The 23,997-nt window shown below is 42.1% G+C and overlaps 1 protein-coding gene across 2 annotated transcripts; it reads right to left on the reverse strand.

Annotated features, from left to right (window-relative positions):
* Window positions 1-596: 596 nt before the first annotated feature.
* On the reverse strand, window positions 597-23,875 carry SRPK1 (SRSF protein kinase 1). 2 transcript variants are annotated; one of them, XM_021536013.2, is made up of 16 exons: window positions 23,802-23,875; window positions 23,656-23,716; window positions 14,885-15,003; window positions 13,895-14,003; window positions 13,414-13,501; window positions 13,165-13,252; window positions 11,660-11,766; window positions 10,843-11,008; window positions 9,825-9,850; window positions 9,114-9,330; window positions 8,420-8,848; window positions 6,866-6,966; window positions 5,847-5,954; window positions 4,496-4,565; window positions 3,950-4,042; window positions 597-3,116 (listed from the first exon to the last, which is right to left on the reverse strand). In XM_021536013.2, exons 1-16 carry the CDS (start codon window positions 23,812-23,814, stop codon window positions 2,932-2,934), a joined length of 1,980 nt encoding a protein of 659 aa, XP_021391688.1. In that variant the 5' UTR covers window positions 23,815-23,875; the 3' UTR covers window positions 597-2,931. The 2 variants fall into 2 exon arrangements, with proteins under 2 accessions (XP_021391688.1, XP_021391689.1); XM_021536014.3 differs by lacking the exon at window positions 23,802-23,875 and adding an exon at window positions 18,487-18,757.
* Window positions 23,876-23,997: the final 122 nt, after the last annotated feature.

The raw sequence follows: 23,997 nt of genomic DNA on the forward strand, positions 1-23,997 counted from the left end.
AACCAGAAACCAACGTGCTGAGCTGCAGCAGGCCTGGGACAGCACCTGCAGAGCAGAGCAGATGGTGCCAGTCAGCATCAACTCCCTGCACCACCCAATTAATCTGATTAAGCCATCATCTCCCATCCCATCCAACACCCACCCACAGCAGCCCTTGGCACAGCCCATTTCTGCAGAGGACAAAGCAGCTGTTACCTGGCCAGAACCCCAAATCAGCCTGCATTACAATTTTCATCTCTACTCACTGTAAATTGCTGGCTCCTGCAGCACTCGGTTCAGTTCTAACAAGCACCTTCCAGTTTTAGGCTTCCCTCTAAAATTTAAAGTGGGAAGGTTTTATTGAGACTTTTGGCTAGATAAGACAGCAGAGATATGACAGACTTGAAGAAAAATGTATTTTAGAATGGAAAGATTTCAGCAGAGTTGTCCTATTTTTTACTCTTCTCCCCTTTTTAAAATAGATCACAACACCAGCAACAAAATCTTTACCTCTCTCATTCTGGTAATGAAAGCTGACTGTTCACAAGTGAAGCAAATTGCATCCCTGAGCCCCTACTCAGAACAGAATTACAAGGGGAATGTATGAAGACTAGGGCTCAGTTATTAAATAATCTGTTTATTGCAGGGCTTTCACAAAGGAAACAAACAAACAAAAAAAGACAAAGCACCCAAGTAGAAAGAATAAAAATGTATTTTCCTTCAGGTTTTAGACTGACACAGCAAGTACAAATCCTTTAGTGTGAGCATGTCACAGCAATTTGGAAATGGAACAGACCCCAAATGAACGAGCAGACGGTACAAGACTGAATCATGACAGCTTCTGCAGGGCTTCAACTCACAAGCTGGCTCTAGCCTTGGCTATCATGGCAAAAAAAGCCCCCCTCCAGTCAGGGCTGGCAGAGGGAAGGGAAGGAAGGATGGGAAGGAGCTTTCAGCAGTCAAAGAGTGCATTTCCCTTGTGGGAAATGTTCCTTCATCAGCCAGTCTCAAGTAGGCAGGACTGGCTGAGCTTTCAAGACCACAGGAATTGTTTGCCCTGCCAATGTTATCTTCACAGTCAGTTGGAAACCAGTATTGTCTGCAGTCCTCCTGTAACAGAACATAGAAATGACCCACAACTGCAAAATGCCAGATGAAAGGAGAAAAAAAACCAAAAGAAAAGGTTAACTCAGTTTAAAACACTTTTTGGTATGTTACCTGCCTTTCTTTTTTTATTATATGCATAGAGAACCTGATCTACCACTAAAGGAACATGCAGCATGATTTGCATAAATAAGCCAAATCAGGCTCTGAGCTGGAGAAACTCTGTTCAAGTGGATTAAATGACCTGGTTTGTGAGTGAATGATCCTTACAGTTCCCAAACACACACAGAGAACTGACATGTAACAGTGGTCTTGGCAACTTTGGCAATGGAAATGGTCTTGGATAGCATCTGCATGGTCTCCAAAAACTTCTATCCTCTGCAAGCCACCACAAATCCAAAGGCCTGTTTGGTCCAGAGTAAGGAGGTGACTCTGAAGTCTCAATGCTGCCAAATCTTGCTTAGAGAAGAGTGGGATGCACTGAATCTGTAACAGGATGGGCAAGCCATCACAGAACTATTAAATGCCACAGTCATTTAACTTTTAATTAAAATTAATCCATTTAACCCATTATATCCAAACCCCCTCTGAGAAGGTTACACAGAAACCCCATAGAACATTTCTTACTTGGGGTAACTCTAGAAACAGCTTCTAATCCAGTATCTATGTGGAAAAGTCATTTCTCTTCCACTTCTGCTAGCTCTCTTCTTGTGCTAATGGCCCAGATAATAAAAGGCAGTCCCATCCTGGGAAGTTATTTCTGAAGGCCTGCACCTGAAGCAAATTAAAAGAAATCTTTACAGTGGAATTTCAGATATTGATTTTCAAAGTCCAGGGCTGCAGCATGGCTGTGATACAGGTGCTGCAACCCTTCCCTTGGGAAAAAAAGTGAATGGTCAAAAATGAAAAGTCAGAGCAGACTGCATCAGTGAAAGCCAATCTCTCAGGAATACCACCTCAAGCAAGGCAAAAAAGTGCCAGTAAGGGATACAAAACCCCAAAAACTTATGGCTCACTATAATGTTAAGAGTTGCCTGCAATAAGGCTCTGTCTGCAGGCTGAGGGTGCACCCATCTGTTTGCTGAGGGTTGTGCGTTGAGTCAGTTCCAGCTTATGCTTATTTTGCTTGTCACTTTTTAGTCACAGGCGTTGTGTGGAAGTAGAAAACATCACCAAATCCAGAAACTATTCTGACTATCAAGGGCACGGGGAAGGAGAAAAAGTAAATGGACAGGGCACTTTGGAGGAAGAAATAAAGCATACTAAAACCTAGGTTTAAAAAGCTCTTTCAAAAGCAGCTAGAACTAAATAAACGTTTCTGACTGGAAAGCAAAAATACAGTAGACACCTAGAGAGTGATGGAGGATTGCAAGGTCTTTGCTCTACCAAGGATCTGGCACCACCTTGATGCCAACTGTTACTTCTCACCCCATCAGTAGCTACTGAATCAACAGTGGGAAAATTGACTCCTGAGTCAGTGAGATCTTCACAGGAAGAAAGGAGAGCTGGAATTTAGCTAAGGGAGATATCCGAGCACGGGTGAGCTCACATCTGTCACACACGGTGAGGAGACTGAGGAAAAATCTCTTATTCTAGTCAATTAGTCTTTGGTGAAGCCCAATCAAGGCAAAAACACAGATGATGCCCACTGGCTGAGGAGAGTCCCCATTAAGTCACACAAACAAACTCAGCAGAACAGGTTAGATTTATCTAAAATCTTGGAAGCCTTGAAGGAAGAACTCCACACTGAAAGTGAACAAGGAGAAAAATGGATCTGGGAAAGGGCAGCTGGGTGTGTAGGCTATGCTGTAAACCAGAGTGTAACGTTGTGGCATTGCTTGGAAGCTTCTAGGAGTTAAGCCAGGGGTGCCTGAGACATTCTGCTGCTGTAGCTCGTTTCTCTGGGATCAGCTCCAGCATAGGGAGTAAGAAGTCTGTGAATGCAGCTGCCTCATCTTGGGACCACTCGTATTTTTCCACCAACACTTCAAAAAGGCCCCAGGGCTTCAGTTTGGTGATGTGCTTCAGATCACCTGAAAACCCAAGACAAATGGTTTAAGTGCAAGATACAGGAAAAGAGCAGCTCAGTAAAATTGGCTAAACAGCTAAACATGACAGAATGAACCCAGGAACTGTTGTAAGGGAATACAAACTGCTAGGGCATGCTGAAGAGAGAAGTCAATTTTATTAAACCCTCTTTTCTATCTGCTTTAGAAGCCTGTTGTCAAAGGAGTCTTTTTTCACCTCCTGCTATTTCAGATGCCCTATCAGCAATTATCAATTTCATTAAATCACCAATTATGCTGCTTGACATGACAGATAAACTCTGCCACTGACTCTGGGATACACACAATGCATGGAGACAGCAACACACTACTAATAAAGAAGGACTTGTTTTTACAAAAAGAATTATTAAACTAGGTCAAAACCTAATTTTTTGACTCAATACATTTCTGGGGTACTCAGGACTTTATGATAATGTTCTGTGCTCTGAGCAACATGGTTCATGCCAGAAATGGAGTCAAGCTGTCTAGAAAAGCCTTCAAAACTGACTTCCCACCTCTAGCTGACAGAGATCAGCTAAATAAAACCACATCAAGTTTGACAAAACAGCTGCTGTGCTGTTCCTGTACCTGCTGCATTTGATCTACACCAAGATGCTGTAGGATGCTTTTAGGAGTAAGATAAGAATGCCTCACATTTAGCTGCAGTTTTACTGATAAAGCATTTCATGAAACAAAGGAAAAGATTTAAAGATGCCACCTTTGCTGGCATCTATTTCTAACAGGCATTTCCAGCAAGACACTCCTGTCTATTTGGGCAAAGGATGAGGGGATAAAGTGATACTTGCTTTGTTTCCTTTTACCTTTTTTGGTGAAAAACTCCTTGGAATATTTTCCTGCCAAAATGAGCTTGCGAGGTATTTTCCCCAGAAGTTCTATGATCAATGCAATATGATCTGCATGTGAAAAATAAAAAAAAACCCAAAAAGACAATGAGATTCATCCACACAAAACCTTTCTATGCTAGTTTCATGCTCTGGAATATAAGGATAACTACACAATCCCTTAAAAATTACTTTGGAAACCCACCTGAAACCAGGCCACACCAAGCAATAACAAAGACAAGGAGCAAGGGGAAAACAAATAGGGGCAATCTGAGGCACAATCAGTTTGAAACACAAGGTACAGAACCCAGCAGCAAGAGGAATGCAAATCACCAGAACAAAGCATGGACTTCATTGTACAGTGTTTGACTGAAGAGGCTTGAGCACAGTGGCTGCTGATTTGGGTAAATCATCTTTTTGCAAGGAGCTTTTGCATTGCTGATTTTTAAGACGTGGCTCATTTTGAAGAGGCAACCATTGGATTTCAAGTCCCATTTTAAAAAGGAAAAACTGAGACAAACAAACCTTCATCTCGTGAGTAGTCTTCCCCAGAGTGAGGCTCAAACAGGTAGTCCCCTGTTGCCAACTCAAAGGCCTAAACAAACAGAAATGAGCACATCAAATCACTTCAAAACACTGTAAGATGTGCTGCAGGTTGACTCTGCAAATCTCTGTGGGCCAGAAGTAAAGCAGTGGGAAAGAAAAAGTGCAAAACTACAGTAAACAGCTGTAATCCTAAATACTCCATTACAGCCTCAAATGTGCAGTGACTTTGCTTTAAAAGCTGCATTAAAAGCATCATAGGCACACCTAGGATGAATTATGGGTGCAGGGCCACCAGTTAAACACAAAGTTCAGGTATTTCACATGTTTGGCCTTTCCTCTTCCTCTTCAGAGTTTTGCAAAAATAACACTAAGTCCAAACTATAGCTTCTGGGGTTGGTTATTTTTAGTTTGTTTTGTTTTGCTTGGGGTTTTTTGGGGATTATTCCCTCTCCCTAATTTTCCCATGTTTTTCAAACAGTTAATCTCTGAACATCTGTCTGTAGAGACAAAAACACATTTTAAATGAGAAAAACATCTGCACTCATTTCAACTCACCACTCCTAAATTCTGTAACACATTCACTTGTACTCAGAACACTGCCCCTGACCTTCTGTATTCTCAATTTTTTAAGAACTGCTGGTGCCAAACAATGGAATCAGGCACACTGTGTAATTCAGGCCACATGCTCTGCAGAGAAAACATGAACTTCTGCATTTTCTTTTGCCACATTCATCAAAATCTCAGCTTGTTTTCCAAGACAGCAAAAATGTCTATTTTTCCAAGCTTAAATTATAAAACCCAAGCTTTGATTTGTTGAAGACACAGAGTGGAGACACCGAAGAGGCACAGGCAGTAACTGGCTTGACTGATTTTTTTCATTGTCATATTCTACATTTGCCAGCTGTTGAAGGAACAGCTTTGGCCTCATCCCAGCATTACTCAGACGAAAGATCAATTCCAAACCTGCAGAGGATGATTAAAATTAGAAATTATACTTGTGAAACAGTGCTACGTGAAGCAGAAAGGCTTTTTTTTTTTTAATATAAAAAGACAATGTGTTCAGAATTGCCTGGTTGTCCTGTTTTTTCCAGAAAGCATGATGGCAAAGTACAATCACACTTGAAATCTGCTGATGCTGGAGGACAAAACCTTCAAAAGGAAAGCCACATGTGGAGAAAAATAGATAAATTTACAAAACAACTCTGGTGTGGAAACCTATGATTCAGCAAGTCTGGAAGTTGACTGAACACTGCTAAGGGATTTTTGCCAGTCCCTCAGCAGCTCAGAGGGCAGGCACAGAGGAGGGATGTCCCCAGCTGGCAGGACTCACCATGCAGGCTGTGCTCCAGATGTCTGCAGGGGTGTTGTACCCCGAGCCTATCAACACCTCCAGGGAGCGGTACTGCCTGGTCTGGATGTCCTCGGTGAAATGCTTGTGCTAAAGAGAAGAAATGTTTTACTCAACAGCTCAAAACTGCTTAGAAGAGGAGAATCAACAACCTGGAAGGCTAGAGTGGATGAAAGCTCATTGCCATTACATTTCAGCTGCATTTTACATCCTCATTAACTATTTCCTTATATTCCTCTAAGTGCTGTAAATGAGATATTCCTCCTCAAGTGGAACAGCCCAGCAATTCAGAGGAAAGCAAGTCACAAAACCAGAAGAAATGAAGACTCTGCAGCATCTCCTACCCAGTCCTGGCAGACAGGCCATGGTCCTGCTACCTTAAAGCAGATAAGCAACACCACTGTGAGAAATCACCTTGCCAGGCACTGCAAGCCTGACTGCAATTCTGAGTTGAGACTCATCTCTCCCAACAGATTTGAAGTGATTTGCCATTTTAGAATCCAAGTAAAAAGAGCTATTTTTTTATATTTGAAATGTCAAACATTTGAAAGAAGCACAGCACAACCATCAAAGAATAAAATTGGGAGTTTTATGGTGAGAGTCTTCTTTCATGTGCTTGTGAAGGCACTGCAATGGTCTGACAAGCTGCAGAACCAGCATGTCAGAGCAATTGTTTGCAATGTTGTAGGCTCTCCTGGAGACTGAGAAACTCCTTCAGCAGTTTCACACAGCAGATTTCTGCACTCTGTGTGTGACGTGGCTCACAGCCCTACAAGAAGTAATGAAATGGCAGTGAGAAACCCAAAGCATGGACTGAAATCTTCTTTTTAGAGGATCATTTCTTTGTGTCTCTGCTTCCCTTCTTTTTTCTCTGTCATAGTTTCAAATTGTCACTGCTTGCACAGCCAGGTCTAAGGATGGGTTTTACAGATTATTTTCCATCTTGGCAAACTGGCTGAATCTGCAGCTTTAAAAAGTCAATGTGAAAAGACCAAACTTACCACCCAGCAGGCGTTTCCTAGGTCAGCTATCTTCACTTTGAGCTTATCTGCATTCTTGGGCTCAAGAGGATTAAGAAGGAAATTCCCAGCAGCTGATTTTCCTAGAGGCAATGTGTACAACAGCTGATTAAAGCTACATAGGCAGTGTCACCATCTGTCACCCAAATCCTATCAACCTCTCCCCAGCCAGGAAGTTTTTCTGATGGATCAGAACTGTTCCCTCCCTGATGCTTGGGTATAAAAATGAGCATCATTCTGCACTATCAACAACATCAATTAAGACCCAACTGGTGTCATTAAGCAGAAGGATAAATGAGCATATGCAACAGTGACTATTTCCCAGAATTTTTTGCACAGCCTGTCTATATTTAAAAAAAAACCAAACAAAAAAAAACCCCAAACCCTGTTGAAATAAAGGCATTACCAGAAACAAAACAAACCTCACAACCCCCTTTAAGCCTTCCTAAATCTTTGAAGGAAGGTTCCCATGTTACAGCATCTTTCTGGCATACCCCTCATTCACTGCTGCAACACAAATACAAGAGCTAAAGGAAGTATTGGGAAAATGGAATGACACGATGGAGAGCAAAAGTATTAAGTCACTAAATGACGTCCAGCTGTACCTCTGAACCAAAAATTTGGGAGAGTTTGAAGCTGTAAATTTGGGAGAGGGCTGTGAGAAGCAAAAATGTCAGTAATCTAGCAGAGGCATTCAGCAAAGTGCAGTTCAAGTTTCAAAATCTAAATTTCTCCTGTTACTTTTCATCCATATAACTCCCCTAGTGGTACTCTGGGCAAGAAAATGCTGGAATAGTTTTTTTTTTAGTAAGTACAAATGGTAGTTTTACCCTCCTTCTCCAAGCAGATATAGATCACATGGCAAGGACAGAAAGATGCAAGAATGGACAGTTTTACCAATTCATATTTTTATCACATACACACCTGGAATGTGTTTAAATTGCTGTACACTATTTCATGCCTTATTTTCTCCTAAGCTTACAAGACACAATTTTTCCACTCTGAAGAAGATAATATTTAAATAAAAGCATTAAAATAAATTTGGTTTCTTTCCCCACACTATACAAGCTTTGTTTCAAGGCTGCATTTTCTGGGAAAACACCCATCTTGAGCAACAGAGAGAAGTTACCTTTGCTCCATATTAAAAACCAAACTGTCAGAACATACTGAACATACCTATCCCTTAATTTAACACCAAGTGACAATCTGCAGGCTTAATGAAAATTACATTAGCAGCACGTGATTCAAAGGAGGAAATGTTCCTCCACTGAAAACCAAAGGCACGGGTGTTTTTAAAAAGTAAGAATATTTATGCAATCAAAAGTCAAAACTGAGGCACAACTACAACCAACACCTACAAAACAGCAAACATCTTGGAGTATGATAATCAGGTTAATTACTCCTGGCAGGAAAACTCTCAAACAGGTGGTTCTGATCATTTCAGCCTACAAAATGCACATCTCTATTCATATGATGAGGTGTTGTAAAGAAATCTCCCCCACCAAGGAGCCCTTTCTTACAAGGTTCCTCTTATACCTTTGTTGTCTGTCGGGCTGTTATTCTCATTCTCATCCTCTGAAGGGATCTCTGTCCTGATGCTTTCCTGGAAATTGTTGATCTCCTGCTCCCTGAACGCCTGCTTTTGGTTGGGTATGGGCTGGCACACCATGGAACCCTCTGGGACCAAGGGCACAAACAAGTCCAACATTGCTTCTTGGGGGCTGATCTCTGAGTCACTGTTGTGCTGACTGTAATTACAGCTGTGCAAGTTCTCAGTCTTCTGTGTGTGAGGGTGGTTTTCACAGTCATTGGCGTTGTGGAGGTCGTCCTCGAGCTGCACAGACCCCTCGTTCCCAGAGTCTGTCAAGTCTGTTATCGGGATCACTCCATTGCAGTTGATTTCTCTTGCATGTTTTCCCACACTGCTTTCCATGAGATTGGATCCCTCCTGTCCAAGGGCTTGTGCTGCAAGAGGGGAAAATGAGAATGTAGCAGAATATGTCTTAATAAATAGCTGGAAGATGTTCAAGGGCACCCTGAGGGGTAGGGAGTACTGTAAGTGTAACTGAACACAGCCATTCACTCAGATTGTAACAGGAGATTTCCCAGTCCCATCACAAAGACAGAACAGGTGAAATGACAACGGCCACCTCTGCTAAAGGTATACACCCTCCTCACACCCCTGAGACAACGCTGTCCATGCCATGTTGGCAATGCTTTAGCTCCATACCTGGCTTTTTGCTGATACTTTCCTCTGATGGACTGACTTTTATGAGCATTTCCAGAGGGGTCTGAGCTTCTTCCTCCTCCTCCTCAGGCTGTGTCTGCTCAGGGTTTGCTTCCTTCTCCATTTCCTCTATCTCTTGCATTCGTTTCTCCAACAACTCAGCCTGTCTTTTCTGCTTCTTTTTCAACTTCTTTTTCTTATTCTTTGACATTTTGTCAGCCTACGCAGTAGCAAGCAGAGAAATTGGACTTAACATTTTATACTTCAATAAATTTAAAATGCACCAAGGTTTAATTTATCTTAGAGCTAAGGAAACAGTCTGTGATGAAAATGATGGAGACAGCTCCTCTCCCAGATAAAAAGCAGCTATTCTAGGTTTTGAACCACTTGTCTCTGGCTCTAATGAGTACATTTTTGCCCTGACCTGAAAAACCTACATTATTCTCCAAGTGAGGAAGATCTCAGACTCCACAGAACAGTCACTTTCCCAAGAGACCTTGAGATCACCACAAGAACTCCTTGTTCTGGTGATAAATGAGCTAATACCATTTACAAGTCCAAGACAGCATTGAACCTGATGCCCATGCCAAACACAAATCCCACTTCTTCCTTCTTACATGAGACTGCTCTCTCTTAATGCTGACTGGATCATGAAACAATGCAGGAGATACTATCAGTAGATGCATACTTACAGGTGAAAGCTACTACACTTACTGGTTTTGGCTGTGGTGCAGTACTCACTGAAAGGGAAAGGAAAATCAGTAAATCAGTATGGCTATACTCAACAACTGCAACTGCATTCTGAATTTAAGGTACATTTTTCCTATGTGGCATGATAACAGCATTTTAATGATATCAGCAAATGTGATTTTGAAGGCTCATTTATCTACAAAAACACAACAATAAAAAAAAAGATAAAAACATCAAATGAGCAAATGCATAATTCAAGTTTCAGACAGGAGACTTGCTTGACTGATATCAAAGACTTCCTGCCACGTAGCTTCATTTACTGCATGTATTATGCATCCTACCCAAATGAAAATGCAAATCAAAGCATTAAAATACCAAACTTCAGGGAGCTTCCTTAAGCTAAAATCTGCTGTGATCAGTTCAGCTCAATGTTGGTGTTGTAAGATTATGACTGACAGAGCCTTCCAATACACACTGCAGTGATTTTTGAAAAGTGCACACAACTACAGATGGATGTTCCGAGGAGGAACACAAGAGAATTTGCCCTCAGATTTTTAAGGATGTTTGCATGTCAAGGAAGCTGGTTTTGTTAAGTTTTCCAGACGTGTGCAAACTGACAACAGGCAGCTCATCTTATTGAGACTCTCATCAAATACATTTCCAGCATCATGCAATGAAAGGTAATAAACTTTTGAAGGAAATGAGGATTCTGCCACATTTTTACACCAGTTCCATATTGAGTGCATCAACATTGTGTTATAGAAGACTGACTTTGACTTTACCAGTGCCAGATTAGCTGTTGTTAAAAGTAGGCTCCAGTGTGCATTTATCCTCCCTCTTGTTTTCTGACACAGACTGCCTTCCCCATCATCTGAGTTACAAATTATGACTTATTTCCCAATTTACACTCAGGTTTTCAAAGGTTACTTGCATTATTGTTCCACCATACTCAGGAAGTTCTCCTTAGTGATGATTTGGGGGTATGTGGGAGAAACAGCATCAATTTTCAGGGAAAAAAAAAAAAAGAAAAAAAAATAATCACCTGCAGAGCCAGATGGTGGGGGAGCCCCAGATCTCTGCCACTCTGTTGCCTCTGCAGCCAGCCTGCGAATGTACTGGTCATTCACACACAGCAGGATGTTCTCAGGCTTTATATCTGTGTGGATGATTCTACATTTCGTATGCAAGTAATCCAGACCCTGAAGAACCTGCAGGCAAGGGAGAAGGAAGTCAACCATTAGACAAAAGAATTGAGAGCAAAGTGGAAATGCAAAAGTGCCTAGGATGGCAAATGAAGCTGAAAAGGTTTGTGTGTTTGAGAATACTCCAGGTCAGAGCTGGTGTGATCACTGCTTATGACCCAGTTCCACAATAGCAGATTTGCATACAGATTCCAGCTACCATTTAAAAATACCCTATTTACCCTCATAGCTTAACTAACCACAGGTGAAAATCCAATTTTAATACTCTACAATAAAATCACACTTTTCTCCTCCCCTGCACCTCCCATGTAGAAAGGTGTTTCTTCTTAGGCTACCACCCAGTAAGGAGAACCAGTTTCTCCTGCTCTTCCCATCATTAAGCACTGTGCTCACTGTGACAGCTTTAAAAAAAAACTTCACTTAAGAGGAATGACTGAGGTAAGAAGAGGTTAAAAGCAAAAATCATCACTGTTTAAGTGTCAGAAAATAGTATCTGCAGCAGAAGGGGCTTGCAGTAGAGAAAAGAAGTACTAACCCAAGAATATTTTGTTGCATGGAGATACCATGGGTTTTTAACTTTGTTTGATTTCTGAGAGAGATCAGTGAAAGATTTTTAACTGGGTCAAGAGGAAGAGTGCAGTCAGAACTGGAAGTTACCTGCTGGATGATTTTTTTGACACAAGGGAGCGGAAGACCCTGATAATTTGACTTGATGATCCACTTCAGGAGATGATGCCCTAGAACTTCAAACACCATACAGATATCTGGAACTGAATCAAGGAAAAACCTGGACATCCAGAGCCAAGGAGCCCCAAATTCCCAGGACTGAGGATCAAAAGAAATCCAAACCAGTTAAGCACTTCATATAAAGAACCCTTATCCTTCTGACACAGCTTGGAAAAGCTGCCTTCCTCAACAGCATCATTTTATCCTACACAACAGTGCCATTACCGAAAATAAAATGAAATCCAGAGGGATGGAGCTGCACAAAGGTCCCACTGCAGCAGGAGCAACCTCCTGCTTTCAGTGGGAGCCAGTTGCACAAATGTACATCAGTATTCACTGTATGTTTTGGAACAGCCTACGCTTCTGCCCCAGGCAAAACTTGATGCCAGATCTCTCTGTCCCAGCATTACCTGTAAAGATAATAAAATTTCCATTTCATAAGTAATCTTCAGACCCATAGCCACTTTCTTTGCCCTCCTTTGCCTCTTTACCAGCAAAATAAACTTTTGACAAGCCTGGATTTCAGCTATATTTATATGATCTGCTTTTTAGCTCTAAGATCTCAACAGCTACAGTAACTCCAGTGACATATTCAGTACAGTGCCCCTGTTTTAGAAGCCAAACTTCTATGAGTTTATTAGGCTTCTTTTCATCTACACTGAAAGTACACATTTCACAAGAATGGAAGAAATATTTCTAAGCTCAAATCAACATTTACTCAGAAAAAAAAAGTTAGAGAAAAGAGAAAATGCATTATAGGTCTACTTTTTATAATCTACAGCTCAATTCTCTCAAGCAGCCCAGCAATTCTCTCTGAAATAAAATTTAACTTATCTTGAAGTGAAAACAATGCATGAACGCCCAACTTTGAAATTGTGAGGATCCATTATTACCACTTGCTATAAATCACTGCCTATAAGAAGGCTGTTCCCACAACTACAGGCCACTGTCAAGGCAATGCACTGCAAATATCCTAACAATGCTGATAAATTACAAAGTAAGATGTTTCCATAACTAGATAACCAAGCTTATTTTCAAGTTATAGATGGCTCATTCACTATTTTCAGCTCCTGGTTTTAACATGCTGTACTGCTTTACTGAAATAACAGGTTCTTAACAGGCTGCTTGCAAAATTGAGGGGTTGAGGTAGATGGGGTCTCCTACCTCCAAGGTACCTCTGACACAGCCACTGGGTCCTGATTCACAAATTGGTGGCAGAAGATGAAAAGCACAAGCAAGCAGTGCTGACACAAATGACACCAGCCTGAATCATCACTCTGGATGTGAGCTCAGCAGGCAGTTTGGAGGCAGAGCCTCCTACACCAGGTTTCCTTGGGCAGGGAAAAGGATGCCTGGGCACTGCTTGCCAAAGCAGGGCAGCTGCCCAAGAAATTCCCATCTTTTCAATTCTTGGCTTTTATTCCACAAAAGGATACGGGATCCATTCACTCCTGAAATCTTGAAGTCATCTAATAACTGAACAACTCTCTCTTTGCTTGGATCATCTGGATCACTGTTGCGGACCTGCAGAGAAAGAGGTTATTTTGATATCAGATCCACTGCACTGTTTGGTTCCTACACAAATTCTTGATGATCTGGAAATATCAAGCACCTGACAGATGCAAACTCACCAAAATGGAAAAAAAAAAGAGTAAAATAAAATTGAGTCCAACCCAGGCACTCACCGATTTCAGCAATTTGATTTCATCCAATGCTGTTTCTGTGTAGTGCTCTGCACTCTTCACCACCTTCATTGCCACAAATCTCCTCCCTCTGTGCACACATGGAAAGTAAATTGGGAACTGTTAATGTTCAAAGAACTTATTCTCCAGGATTATCCCAATTCTTTTGCATGCAAGAGAGTTTATTTCACACATCACAGAAAAATAAGATTTAAACACTCAAGAGACTGCCCAGGAGTCTTTTTAACAAAAGATTCACGTTAGTAATTTCTCAAAATATGGAATAATAGGTCAGAGACACAACAACTCTTCCCACAGATACCATTTGTCCTGTTGAGTACCTCCCACACAATAGCAGAAAGGACTCCTGTTCTAGGATGTAGACAGCTAATGCTTTGTGTTTTTTATCTACAAGTAAAAGGATATTTTCTGCTCAGGTTTGTGCATGACTGGCAGGAGCACCAGCTGGAACAGGAGCACTTACTGAATGTCCCAAGCCAGCCACACGGTGGAGAAATGACCCCATCCAAGCTTCCGAATCACGTGGTAACGTCCATTGAAGAGATCTCCTATTTTCACAAGGTGGTAACCCCCTGGAAAAACACAAGAACCAGAGAACAGGTGTGGGGAACAGGCACCACAATCACTGCAGCACCACAAAATACTTCCCTAGTGAAAACACCTGAAATCTCCTAGGCTGATTATCTTTAGAAAACACAGGTTGTGATGGTAACAGAATCTTCCAGCTAAATCTCAGCACTGCTTTTGTATGCTCTGACCCTAGAACGTGAAAGAGGTACTGCAACCAAGATCCCAACAGCTCTCCTTGCAATTCTCCTGACTGGAAGGCACTCTGAAAGTTTCCACTGAAAACAGGCAAGTCTCCTCTGCACCCTTCATATCTCTGAAGCTACTGATGATACAGGGGGATTCCATCACAGAAGCAAAAATATGAAAAGCCAAAGATGGAACTGGCAGGAAACAGAACAAAGAGAAGAAAATGTGATTTGGTGTTTTTATTTGTTCTATATTTCGTTTCTGCTCAGAGAAACAGGGGAAGGCTATTTGCAGAAACAAATTTTTCTGAAGAATGGATATCAAGATAATGATCTGATCTTCAAAAGAAAACTGAAGAATATTAAAAGGTTTTGAAAGTGTCCCTTTTACAATGAAATAAAAGTAAATGCCTACTTGCTTTTATCAATATTGAAAGTCCTCTGGCACAGAAGAAAAGTTAACAGCTTTAAACTTATGCATTAGAAACAGTTCTGCAACTCAAGTCTTGACTGATAAGAGATGGAAACTTGGAGACCACCTTCTCCATTTCACGTTGGCTTGAAAAATGTTATTATCGTCATGCAAAGTACTCTTAATGTAAGAGAAAGTCTATTTTCATTCTCTACATCAAATGGGAAATGGAGGGGATTCCTTGACTGCATTTAAAATAATGCATCTTAAACAGGCAAGTGCTCACCTTTACAGTAATCATTTGGATCCTCTTGCTCATCATCATCTGATCCCAGGATTTCCTCCTCTGGCTCTGGAAGTTCATTCTCGGAATTAGCAGCAAGGCCCCGGTGCTGGGTGTCAGGTCTGAAAGAAATCACACAGAATGTCACACACAGAGATCACACACATAGATCACGCTGCATGTCACACACAGAGATCACACACATAGATCACGCTGCATGTCACACACAAAGATCACACTGCATGTCACACACACACAGAGATATCACACTGCATGTCACACACACACAGAGATATCACACTGCATGTCACACACACACACAGGGATCACACTGCATGTCACACACACACACAGGGATCACACTGCACATCTCACAGAGAACACACAGCAGTGCTTTTATCCCTAAGCTAAAAGTAGACAGAAATAATTTTTGCCTACTAGTGAGAGATGCACCTTAATGCCCTAGATCCACTTTCATAGTGGAACCAAGCAAAGTCCACACAAGATAAGTTTTAAAAGCTTAGTGATCCCACCAAAATATTAGCCTCTCAACCCCTTCTCTGCCTTTCTCTGAAGCAGATTTGTATTTTATTTGTTATCCTAGGTAAAACTTGAGAATTTAAATATTGATTAATTTTATTTTAAAGACTAACATCAATTAGTTTTTTATTCTTTTTCGGGGGAAAAAAAAGGTTAACCAGTATTTTAGAACTTGTGTCCCTTTGTTCCTTTCACATTCAAGGTCAAACGAATATTTAACAATCCTTCTGCTTCTAACACTTTAGAACACTAGAGCCCCTAATCTCAACATTTATTTCTCCCATTCTCAAGGGGCAAGCTGCATTTTTAGTTCATCTCTTGACTCAAGATCCAAAGTTTATTACAGTTGTCTGAACTATGGAGAGTGGGAGGACGCAGAGCAGATGTTCATTAAACCCTCCCGAGAGCTTGTGATTGCAGAGGGATTGGAATCAGGCACTAAGGTGGTGAAGGTTTTTCACTCCCACATTCATAAATAAAAGTGTTCATTTTATGTGTTTAACTTTCCATCAGATGTGCTACTCTGAGCTCTTGCTTGTGAAGCCCGTGTCAGCAAAGGCCACCTCTATGCTCTCAGACACTCAGGCTGTGCTCCCCAAATAAAACATCTCCTGTATCTCAGCTCCTCCATGGCATCACACTGATCACAGCCAAACAGCTCATGAAAGGCTAATACCAAAATCAGGTAATTGATTTACTTTACAAAGCATTTCAGGGAATGATTAAATACCTACAAAGATTCAATATACCTCTGTACAAAGCAAACATTTACAATGAAAACAATGCCTACAGACCACTTGCTTTGGCAGGATTGAAGGGCAAAGAATGCAAGAATATCAACATTGAGTTTCCTCTCCTCAGAAGCACGAGATAGTAAAAAAAGCTGGAGTTGTCCAAAGAAGTGGGCAGCAAACTTCATCCCAGCAGTGACACACAAGCACAAGATAACATTCTTTACAGAGCGTTCCACAGTGAATTACAGGAAGTTTATTCCATTGAAACTATTGTTGCAGGGAAGCAGCAGATAACACTGAGGCCCTCTTTAAAATTCAGCTCATTTTGCTGCAAGAAGGAAGAACTGCCCACCCAGTGGCCATGCCAGCAACACAGGCAGGCCCTCAGATGCAGTTTTGACAACTTAGTCCTGAGCTGGACTCTTGAAAATCATATCAGGGCCGTACTAACTCATCTTAATCCATGGAAAAAATGTAATATTTTACTTTGGAATAGTTATACAGTAGAATGAAAGTTCAGCACTGACCTACTGCTGAGACTTCACACATTAAACACATCGCTAACACGTTCGAACTACAGCCATGTTCAACGTCATAAAAAGGGAAAAAAATCTTGCGCTCCAATCTGATGATGACTAAATTTCACTTAAAATCCACAATTCAAGTTCATTTAAACAAGGAAGAGCTACAAAGATCATTCCAGGCAAAGCCCCACCACCAGACATTTACTTTCAGTCTGTTTTCAGTAAGTCCTGCTGATTTTTTTTTAATTCAGGAATAGCATAGTGGTCTCAAACCAGACTGCCAAGCTAATGAGAATTCTATTAAGAACCTTGCAGCTTGATCCAGCCCTGAGATGTTTAGTATATAGACCTTTTAGTCACTGAATTATAAGTCAGGGATAGGAAGAAAGAAATCTGTAGAGATGTTTAGTATTTAGACTTTTTAGTCACTGAATTATAAGTCAGAGATAGGAAGAAAGAAATCTGCAGTAGGGGGTGCAGAAAGTCTTAGAGCTTCTTGAAAATTGCTGCATTCCGTTGGGGACAATTGAGATACAAATAAAGTCACACGTTATCCCCAAATTAAGAGTGGGCAGCAAAGACAAGAAGCAGCCACAGACAGAATGGTGGAAGGGGAGATTAGATGCTTACAGACAACAAATCCTATAGACAGGGTAAAGAGAACAGGAGGTGGACAAAAAGATTTTTAAGCCAGGAACGTCACACATAGCGTGAGTAGCAAAGAGTAATTCTCCCCAGTGCTGTTTTGGGATTTTCACATTTTTAACTGCACAGGATGAAAGGGATTAAAAAGGACTCTAAAGAGAATTGCCCTGAAGTGGCAGTGATGCAGACAAACACATCACGCCATTCTGCAGTCCCAGTGCTTCTCAATAATAGCAATTCCATGCATGGAGGAAGAAGTTACTGGAAGCACTAAAGCCCATTCTCCTGGAAGCTTTCTGTGCCCCTCCTAAGGGGCTGAGTAATCCTGCTGCTGGCAGTCTCACACACGACACGCCCTGGAGTCTGCAGCTGAGTCTTTCATGGGGATCCAAAAGCATTTCACTTCCACATTAGAGTCTATGATACCAACTAATGTAAGAAAGCCGAATTCAGGTCACACACATCTCTACAGTGCTATTTCCCTTATGAAATCACCTCCAAAATACACCTCATTCTTTTGCCTTCCTGTGAAAATTTGTTTGATGTTATTGCACACCACCCTGTTCTTCCCCCAAAATGACCGTGTCAGCCAAAGACAGAGATTAAGAGAGAATTAATCAGTGCACAACATGTATTAATATCTAAGAAAAAATTATATACAAAAGCACTAGCCTCATCTGTCTGCTTTGCTCACCAAGACAGTACTCTAAAAGGCACAAAAGGCTGTTAAAGACAGCAGAAAAATCCATGCCCAGTGTTTAGATGGTAGCTGAAACAGCTGTTGTCAAAATTTCAAAATGCAGATAAAGTATATAAAAATCCCATACTAAATGATTGTTTACACATTAAAACCCAAGTGTTCTAGGGTTCTTTTTTCTTTTATAGCCACCTCTGATCTACAGAAGAACACTGTGATCACCTTTTCCTTTTGCTCTCTCATTGTGCTAATTAATCATCAGAATGAACTGGATCTGCAGGGTCTCTCTACAACTACATAGCAATATTTTACTTAAGAAAAACAATGTGGAACAGAACAGCTAAGGCAAAACACTAAATCTTCTATGGAATTTGTGTGAATCCACATCGAGAGAGACCCTCCCAAAAGTCCTTATTCTCTGAAGAGCTGCAGATTCTCGAGACAAAATTAGAGAGGGGAACCTACCTGCAAGAAGCACGGCCTCCCATGGATAAAGATACTCCTGAAGACAGCCCAACAGTTTTCGAAAAAGCCATCAAAAGTCAGACACCACAGTGCTGGGGAAGGAGGGGGACATCAGCAGCAGGCAGAGGGGCTGGCTCTCCTCAAATGCAGCACAGCTTTTGCGAGTGAAGCAGGAGGGATTTGCCTCCAGCACCCAGCTGCAGCTGCCCAGCACTGCATTGCAGGTGAAGGGCCGTGCAGCAAGGCTGGGGCTCGCTCTCAGCTGATCTTCCTGCAAATTCAGTCATGTCAGGGGGGTGATCATAAAGATTCATCCCCTCCTCTTGATGTCTACGTGTCTCTTCTTCCCTCTAATGAAATTAGAAATTCAGGCAGATACTTCGTTTCATCTTCCTCAACCAGCCGGTTTTATTTGCCTATTCAATAGCCCAGTGGATTCAAAGCTGGGATGAAGACAAGGATCATGGTAATTGTCGACAGAGCAAGCCTTTTGATAGAGGAATTCCAGCACAATAACTCAGCAGGGAAAGAGCATTCAAAGGAAAAATAAATTTTCTGATGTAATTCTGCACCTCCCCTTCCAGAGTTACAAGAAAAACTTATCCTTTATGTTTAAAATGACAAAACAAGCAGAAGGAGTCAAATCTTCTTTAAAAGGCTGGACTGAGTATTTTTCACAGCAGCGGGTACTTAACATCATCTTCCAACAATGTACAATTCCCAGTCATTTCCTGTGCCTGTTTATCCTGCTGGTTTATGTAAGTGACAGGGGAAACAAGTCACCAACAATGTGACATAGCAAGTAACAATTTAGAGATTTCTCTCCTAGGGAGCACTTTATTAGTGAAAAACACAATGATGCTGCCCCTGCAAGCAGGAGGTTTAAAGAACTGTCTTCATCCAGTTCTATGTCTAAAATATTTTCACCTTAAAAGCTCACAGAAGTCTGAATATGCTTTTAATGGTTTAGCATTACCAAACCTCTTCATATTAGAAAAGGAACTAAAAACATTCAAAATTTTCCACTGTAGACAAGATTTTGCTCCATGTTCACTGAAGATACCACCCAACCCCTGCAATGCACAGCAGGGATGGTGAAGTTATTTGCAGGAGCTAAGATTTGAGTCACTCACTTGCTCCTTCCAGAAGGTGTTAAAGCAATTTGGAAAAACACTGTGGAATTCTCTTGCCAGTTTTCAGTGGAATCACTTATCTGGTCCACATACAAGGCAAAAACTGATTAAGAAATCTCAGCCACACAATGTGAGTTCTTACAGGTTTGCAGAGAAGGAAGGGTACCCTCTATAAATTACCAGACACACAGCCAAGTCTCCACATTCAACTTCACCATCAACCTCTGAATGTCTTCTTTGCTCCAATAACTTACATTAAAAAAAAAAAAAAAAAAAACAAAAAAACTTGAAAGGAGATGTTTGGTTTTCCTATTCAAGAGCATTAAGAGTGACTTCAAAATTTTGTTATGGACAGAAAAGATTCTTCCTTGTCTCTAAAACAGCAGAAATACTGTCCATGCTACTTAACTATTTGCCTTGAATAGATACAGACTCCTTCCACCCTCAAGCAAGGAAGGCAAGTTACATTTAAAGCAAATCACTTTTGTCACACCCATCATCCTTAAATACATACTAACAAAAAAATATACTCTCCTTATTCCCGTGTCTGCCACTCCCTTGAATTTGCAAAAATGACACCCAAGTGCAGGAAATTGAAGGGAACTGCTTTCCTAATTTTAAGTAGCCTCCAACCCAGTCTTTATAAGCAGTGTCACCTCTATTGGTGCGCTCAAATTACACACACGAAACGCCCCCAAGCCGAACGCAGTTCAGTGAACGCAGGAGGGATGACGAACCCAGCTCCCACTGGAGCTTTATCTGCTCCCAGCAGGCACCAGATAAAGGCACTGCAAACACTCCACGACTCTTCTTTCCACCTTAACCACCCAGCCAATGATTTGCCGGGCTGCACACCCAATACAGCAGGATCTCACTTAAGGATTCCGTGTTTTCATTTGAGAAGAAGCTCCATACGGCACCGTGAAAAGCCAGGATTTAAAATCCCTCTCCCATTTCCACATCTGTGCATGGGGACAATGTCTCTTTAAGGAAGAACGCTTGCAGGCTGCATCTCATTACTATTTCTTGGTGTGTCTGTAATTTCAAGTTAAGGCACATCTAGTGAGAATGAGTGCTCACACGAAGATCTGCTGGCAAACCTCATGCTCAATGAATATGGTAACCGAGTACACACAACTTCCAGCATGAATCCAGGTCTGAAATGATCCAAGTGTTTTCCTGCTCGTATGCAGCAAGCCTTTCTGCTCAAGCAATCCCAACTATTTTGGGGAGAATGGTGGGGGACTTATGAGTGTACAATCCATGTTATTTTGTGATTATTGCAACTCGCTCACTGTTGCATTCCTATTTTTGTGAATAAATAACTGGTGTTTTCTGCCAGTAAGGCAAATCCACAATAGTTGCTGCTATAGAGCACTCATCCCAGAGCTACAGGAACACCACTGCCAAGAATTTAGAAGACTGGAGATGATCAAACATTTAGTTTTTAAATACAACTACTCAGAGGCACCAAGACACACTTTTGATTAGCAGATCTGTGGGAGCTCAGTTTGAAGATAAGTACTGGCTTTCATATAAGAAAGGTATTAAAACACAAATAACAGGCAATCAAGTTTCTTTCTTCCCATCCCCACTCCCCCACACAAGCACTTAACAAGCTGTTTGTAGAACTGGCTGATAGTCCAGCTATCACAAACCAAGGGATTTCTATGGAAACCAGTAAATTTCAGTTGTGTCCTGTCATGGTTTGATAATCACTTCTGTATTTGAATGAAAAAAATTACAAGGGCAATGGAAATTACAGATATCTCACCTTCAGAATTCCAAGAACCTCTGCCTGCTCTCTTTCTACAGGAGAGTGTTAGGAGAAATGCACGCTCTACTTCATTGATATAAAATGAAACTTTTAAGACAGGAAGGAGTGAAAGAAATAGGATCATCCTGATTTGGCAGAAAAATAAGAACGTGATTGACGTTCCTATAAAAATATATATTCATTTCAAAAACATATATTCATTTCCTATTAAAAAAGCTTAGACACGGAATCATAATTATTATTTACAAGGTGTTTCTGTAAATCATCAGTTTAGACTAGTCTCGTCTAAACCAAGCAAACAGCAATATTAACTACTGGATGATGAAAAAATAAGTAATTTTCCAATTTCTTTTAATGTTTGGGGGTTTTTTGTTATTTGTTTTTATGTTTTTAATGATATTAGGTTTAAAAGCAGCTGTAGCTCATTTTTAAAATGAAAGATATTTTGAATTGTTTTTACTTCCTTCAGAACATTCTCTGCACTTTTATATAATAATTCAGAACACTAAACTCTACTTTTTAAATTCATTGTTTCATGCTTTCTACTGCAAATGTAAAGAAAAAATGTATTACAGAAAAAAATTGCATGTTTGATCTAAACTATCATGGAACATCAGATATTAAAAGCACATTGCATGTGGTTTCAAGTATAGATTTTATGAAAAGTCATGAAACAACCCAGTTAAGCCTATTTTAGAAGATTTAACTAGAGCAGCTTTTTATTTAAATAGAATAAATGTTGTGGAACTGTACCTAAACTTAGAGACTGACACTGAGTTCATTTAATTACACAGCATAAAGCACATGCAAGTTTCTTTCATTTCTGAGATACAATCTAATAAATTTATGGTACCAGGGAAAAGAGTTGAAGCATAAAGCGTAAGAATATAAACACAGCATTTGAGAAATAACATTACTCTGCACTCAAATCAAGGTTAGTGGCAAAATCAAGAGCTAACTGGCAGTGCATTCAACCTGTCCTGAATATGTGGTTAAAAAAGACTTATAAAAAAACCCTAACATTTATCATTCAGCAACCTCAGAATCTACACAGATATTAGCCTTCCCAGCTGCACTGTGGACTCTGTTGGCAGAATCAGTATTGCTGGTCTGCAGCTAGAGAAAGAAAAAAAAAATAACATGTATAGAATTAGACAATGGATTATTCATACAGAAATTAGAGAAGGAGGAGAGCAGTTCACAAATTGTCCTAATGCTACCTTCAAGGTATACCAGGGACTCATATGGAAAAGGATGGAGCCATAATGCACGTCTCCCAAACACTTTGGTTAAGGCTCCTCACTCTTCAAAAGCCCCATCTCAAAACCACTGACTCTTGGCTGAAGGCAACAAGAAAAAAATATTTTAAACCCCTGTGATGTGTCTGAGGAAGTGGCTGAGAAAGCATTACTCTAGGCCTAAAGAAAAAACCCTCCAACTCCCACTCCCAAAGCCTTAGCCTTACTATCTTTGGTCCTAGGCACCTTCAAGAAAGAAACATCCTGAGTCACGGGAGATTTTACAGAAATAAGCAGCATTTTATGGAGTATACAGAACCAGCTCTAGGACTGACATCACCTTTCTGTAGAAAGGAATCCATGAGCAGCACTGAACATAGCACTTAGTGCAGCCTGCTGAAAGCCATTGTTTAGTATTTACTCGAGTTCTTGTAATTTCTACATTTGCCTCCAAAAGTTCCCCACACATAAAGACTCGTGACATTCCTGCGGTAAGACAGAAGCCACACGAGAGCATCAAAGTTAGAGAACGAAGTAAACAGCACATCACGGCATTCTTTCGGCAAGAAAAAAAAAAAAATCTCAGGGGGAAAGAGAATCAAGAGTGGGGAGGGAGTGGAGAGAAGCTGGTTCCTCAAGCCGGCAGCTGCTGAAGCGCCCCGGGGGCTGCAGAGAGGGGACGCTGCCATCTCCCTCCAGGACACAGCCCGAGCCGAGGGCAGACCAGCACCCGCAGCTGCGTCCCTGAGCACCACCGCGACCCCGGGGCCGGGTTCCGGGGAGAGACAGCGGAGGCAGAGCCTGCCGCTCCCCGCGCAGCCCGCGGAGCCGCGGCCGGAGCCGGCGGCGAAACGGCCGCCCCGTGCCCGCCCAACCCGCCAGAAACCGGCCCGGCGCCGGGGATCCGCGCTCCCCCGCCCCGAGCGGCCCCCGGGCCCGGCAGCCCCGTCCCCGCGGGGGCGGCCCGGGGAACAAAGAGGCGGCGGGAGACAGCGCCCGAAGGAGCCGCGGCCGCACTCACTTCCTCTGGGCCTTGTCCTTCTTGGCTTTGGTCCGCTTCTTCCGGGCCTGCAGCGCCAGCACTGAGGGAGAGAAGGAGAGAGAGGCGTGAAGGGCGGCGGGCCCCGCGGGGGCCCCGCGGGCCGGCGGAGGCCGCGCCGCGCTCACCTTTCCGCTCCATGGCCGCCACCGCCCGGCGGCCCCGGGCGCCTGCGCTGCGCCCGCCGGGCTGGGCACGCGCGGCTCGGCCGCCCCCGGTGCGGAGCCGCCCCCGGCGCGGAGCCGCCCCTGCCCCGCCCGCCCTGCGCGGCTGCGGCGGCGGCTGCGGCGGCGGCTGCGGCGGCGGCGCACGCTCGGGGCGGGG

Source organism: Lonchura striata, chromosome 30, assembly GCF_046129695.1.
Source record: "Lonchura striata isolate bLonStr1 chromosome 30, bLonStr1.mat, whole genome shotgun sequence".
In the NCBI taxonomy this organism is placed as follows: domain Eukaryota; kingdom Metazoa; phylum Chordata; class Aves; order Passeriformes; family Estrildidae; genus Lonchura; species Lonchura striata.

Excerpts from the sequence above, each read along its gene's own strand:
- SRPK1 (XM_021536013.2), bottom strand. Across the intron at positions 8,849-9,113 it reads AAGTATCAGCAAAAAGCCAG|CACAAGCCCTTGGACAGGAG; the intron begins GTATGGAGCTAA and ends CCCCTCTTGCAG. Across the intron at positions 6,967-8,419 it reads CAGCCCGACAGACAACAAAG|GAAAATCAGCTGCTGGGAAT; the intron begins GTATAAGAGGAA and ends CATTGCCTCTAG.